At 43.6% G+C, this 4,639-nt stretch overlaps 1 protein-coding gene across 1 annotated transcript; it reads right to left on the minus strand.

Moving 5' to 3' along the window:
* Positions 1-440: 440 nt before the first annotated feature.
* LOC148008354 (uncharacterized) lies at positions 441-3,111 on the minus strand. Its single transcript, XM_087674285.1, has one exon. It carries the CDS (start codon positions 2,917-2,919, stop codon positions 1,981-1,983), a length of 939 nt encoding a protein of 312 aa, XP_087530411.1. The 5' UTR covers positions 2,920-3,111; the 3' UTR covers positions 441-1,980.
* Between the last annotated feature and the right edge of the window lie 1,528 nt (positions 3,112-4,639).

Raw genomic sequence — 4,639 nt, forward strand, 5'->3', positions numbered from 1 at the left:
AATGAGAAGTTGCTACATAAATTATCCATGTCAGATTAATCTATGGGTAGTACATAGACAAAGAGAACTAGGAGCAAGCAATGGAAGGTAACAACACCACACACACACACACACACACACACACACACACACACACACACACACACACACACACACACACACACACACACACACACACACACACACACACACACACACGAGCATGGATTGTGAAAGATAACGACATGTGAGAGAGAGAGAGAGAGAGAGAGAGCATTTAATAAATCATGATGGGAAGACATCACAAAAACCATTATGATTACATATGCCCAAGGAAAGATAATTCCCAAATAAGACTAAACAGGAAACAAAATTTGAGGTGTTTTACAATCCCTATTATACTACCAAACTATGTTTTCACCCTATACCATTGTATATAACACCCATGGCTAATCTTTTTATTTTTATTGGTTCGTCATCTCTTGGCAAATGCACATTGCACCTACACATTAGAGTGCTCCATCCCTTACGCCATAAGCTATCATACTATGCTTGTCTTGCCACCTAATATGTTGTTCATTGTCTTGCCCAAGTAGATGGTTTGTCCTGAAAGCATTTCATATAATTGGCTTCTTTGCTATAATTCTCCCCACTTGAACCATATGACAAGTGAAATGGAACTCTACATTGCTCATAAGCATCTATATTTTCCACTAAGATACTTCCCTTAACAATCAATTCAAACATTCTCTTTAAAAGTCTCTCCTCAATTCATACGATTCTGCAAAATTCCTTGACCTGTCATTTTGGAACAGATTGTTAGCATTTGACTCACCCAAATATATCTTTGGATGTACCACGGCAAAAGTTTGGTACAGAAATGTTTTCCCAAAAGGAGTATGATGCATGCATGTGAGTGCATTCATATGCAAGTGAGCATGTGAGCAAAATGAGCCAAGCTGATGAAAAAATTTGGTGGTTTGCTATGTAACATTGGCAAAACTAGTACAGTTGATACATGGTGTATTTCTCCAAATGGAAGGCCCTTCACATGCTAAGCATTTATACATCATCTATACCTTTTTCACAAGAGCCCTCACAGGTAAGAGCAGATGACTTCATTATACAAATTTCCTTCCAAATTTAAGCTTTTGAAGCCCTACAACTGGGCATTCTTGCAATAGATGGTCTATGGTAATCTTTTTTAAGACCCTTTTACAAATAGGCATCCCCTTGCAATGGAAATAAGTCTTTCTGGGTTGTAAACGAACCACAATAGGATGTATGAGTTCAGGCACTTTTGATAGACATTCATTTGCAAAGCGTTCTCTCCATTCTGCACATTTGTGACCTATAGCCTTTTGAAAGAGGTTTTCCTCTCGCCAAGAGAGGATCCACATAATTTGCAGAAGCATATATATTCATAAGTCAAACACACCAGAGCACCATGGATGCATCTCCCTGCACCATGGTTTTTTTCTTCACGGGATAAAACCAGTGAGACGCCTCTTATTTAAAAGTAATTAGATCAATCTGTACAGACTGAATCAGTCCAAAGGCCAACAATCAAGATTCTATCTGCATGCCTCTTATTAAAAGAATTCTGATCAGATTCGCACAGATTGAATCCACCCACAGGCCAAGAATCCAGATTCCGCTCATGGACGACTATCTGCTAGCATTGTAGCTGCATTCAAGTCCACTCAGGCATTGCTCATATTGATGACATGGGGATGACTGAGGATGCTTAGATCAACCACCTTGTAGTCAACAATGAACCACAATTCCTTAAAAGTTAAAACACTTTGCAACATTGCAGGCATTAATGTGTCCGGTAGCTCTATAACCACCTTCTCAGGACCCTGGCATGCTGTCACCTCTTATGACAAACGTCTCAATGCCCTGTCATGTCTGTTTCTGCGAGCTCTGACATTGCACGGCTGTTTGGAAATTGCCGCATTACTTTCTCCTTTTCTGCAAACAGTCATTTCCTCTGCTTTTTTACAAGCTAGGAAGAGGAGAAGCACCTTGTTCATCCTCTCTGTATGGATACCTACCAGTAGCACAGTCCCCTGCTCCTGAACCTGACAAATAAGGCAGATTGTAACTATGTCCTTCAGAAGGGAACATGCCATGGCCCAGGCCAACCTGCGAGCCTGCTGGGTAGATGATGTTCGACAAACTTGGATTTGCAAAAGACGATCTGTGTGCAGTTGGGCGAGCTATACGAGATCCATCACCACCAGAGGCTCCCAGAGCTTGAGAGGCAGCAAGGGGGGGAGGCCTGAGAGCATGGAGGCCATGATTTGCGGCAGGAACTGTCGATGGTGAAACACGGTGGTCATAATTCGCACCGGGAGCTGTCGATGGTGGAACCAGAGCTGGCAAAGGGTCATGATTCACTGTCAATGATGAAAGAAGAGGCAGTGATGGGGGAGGCAAAGCACTGCTGATGCTCTGCATATCATGATTTGCATCAGGAGCTGTCGATGGCAGAGCCGGTGCTGGTGAAGGGTCATGATTCGCTGTCAATGATGGAAAAGGAGCCAGCGATGGGGGTTGTGAAGCACTGCTGATGCTCTGCACGTCGGGGGCGATGTCGAGTTTGCCCTCGACCCGAAGAGACATGTGCGGATCGAAGATGACCCCGCGGAAGACCACATCCGAGTCCCCGAGGCGAACCTTGACGAGATATCCAACATCGAAGAATCCTTCCACCACGCCGTGGACGGTCTGGCCGATCGGCTGCTGTCGCGTTCTGACAGCCATGGTTTCGGCCGCCTCTTTCGGTGCTGAAACCCTAGGCATTGCAGGGGCGGCGGGGGTACCATCGGCAGAGGCAGAGGCCACCCTGTCGGCTTTCTTAGGCCGGCCCCTCTTCTTCTTCTTTGTCTGTGGCTGTTGATCGCTGTTACCCGCGGCGCCATGGCGCGGATCCATTGCTGAGACGAGCGCTAAGGAGAGGGGCGGATTCAAGCTGAGACCGACGATGGTAGGAGATGCAGGCCATCAAAGGCCCAGACCGTGGCTCTGATGAGATGATAGATCTCCATAGCCGTGGTTGGGTCTCTCTCTCTCTCTCTCTCTCTCCCCCTTTCAGAGTTCCTTTTGTCAAGCTAGACATTGACTTTTCACATTTCAAATGTGACAAGATAACGTTTGACATGCCAAGGGGTTAAATTTCATTGCCCAATTCCCAACCTTTAAACTCGATAAGTTTTGGACATTTGCCCATAGCTCATCTCTTATCTTGACATAAAAGACACCGACCCATAACCAAAAGACTATGGGACACACACATGTAGTTTTGTAAACTCCGGCTCAATATCTCGTTTGTTTGATTTTAGACCAATCGATTTGAAGCTCAATGATGTTCTTAGCCTTCTACTAGGCGCTCCGCGCCAAGACTCACCCCGGCGCCGGGGGCGGGTGCTAGACACATGGCACCCGCCCCTGCGTTCTCTTTTTTTTTTGTGGGGGAGGTGGGGGTTGCCACGTGGCACCCGCCCCCCACCTCTCCTTAACTAATAGTATAGATAAGGCTTTGTTGAGAGAGAGAGAGAGAGAGAGAGAGAGAGAGAGAGAGAGAGTGGCGATGGTTTTTGCTTGAGAAATGGTTTCTAATTTTCATTGAAAACTTTGACAATTGGTTTTAGAAGGCTTGCTAACGTGAACAACTCCTATATGTTTCTCCTATGCCCTACTTCTATGAGATCAAGGTATGCTCTTTTTCAAATTTCATGCTTTAAATATTATTATATTAAGATTTAGCTGTTGCTCTGTGTGTGTGTGTGTGTGTGTGTGTGTGTGTGCATTACCTGCATAATCAACAACTAGAGATTTTTGCAAATAATATGTATACTAGTGGCCCTTGACCTGTGTTGCTGGGTCTAAAGGCTTGATCATAACTTGCTAGATTTATCACTTGCAACATTTTTTTCTTTTTAACTAAGATATTTTTATATTTCTCCTTCCTAATTCTACGTGACATAATAGGCATGCACATCATCAACTTAAACATAAACATGATCAATTTATATAATTAAGCAAGTAAATGTCATTAAAAATAGTATGTAAATGTCATTAGAAAAGGTTATACCAAAGTACCCTCTTGACATTGAGATAATTGGAAACCCAACTCTCTCTCTCTCTCTCTCTCTCTCTCTCTCTCTCTCTCTCTCTCTCTCTCTCTCTCTCTCTCTCTCTCTCTCTCTCTCTCTCTCTCTCTCTCTCTCTCTCTCTCTCTCTCTCTCTCTCTCTCTCTCTCTCTCTCTCTAAATGAATAATAAGGTTGGCGAAGCTTGTTAACCATATGGTCTTGCTTCTATGGCGATTTTGCCGTCAAGCAATGGTTTCTTTTAATATGTGAACGATCTTCTTCGGCCACCATAAACTACCTTCTCCTCAACGACTGTATTCATTGAAAGATTAGCAACCCCATGCATAGCTTTAGCATCCTTCTATGTTGGTACTTCCATATTTTTCTACATCCTCCTTTCCCTTCCTTTTGCATAACCATCCTTCCTTATCTATATTGACTTATCACTACCTCTTCTAAACATTGATGTTCTTCCCCCAGCATAGCATTGAATGGGTTTGATTATGTTGCCACAGTTCTTGACAAATGTTTATGTCCATCCATCTAACTTGTAAGAAGTAG

Source organism: Lygodium microphyllum, unplaced genomic scaffold, assembly GCF_053477565.2.
Source record: "Lygodium microphyllum isolate KBCC unplaced genomic scaffold, Lygodium_microphyllum_v1.1.10 scaffold_170, whole genome shotgun sequence".
In the NCBI taxonomy this organism is placed as follows: domain Eukaryota; kingdom Viridiplantae; phylum Streptophyta; class Polypodiopsida; order Schizaeales; family Lygodiaceae; genus Lygodium; species Lygodium microphyllum.

What these genes read in the sequence shown, in the direction of transcription:
- LOC148008354 (XM_087674285.1), bottom strand. Translation starts at nt 2,919, where the DNA reads ATGGATCCGCGCCATGGCGCCGCGGGTAACAGCGATCAACAGCCACAG.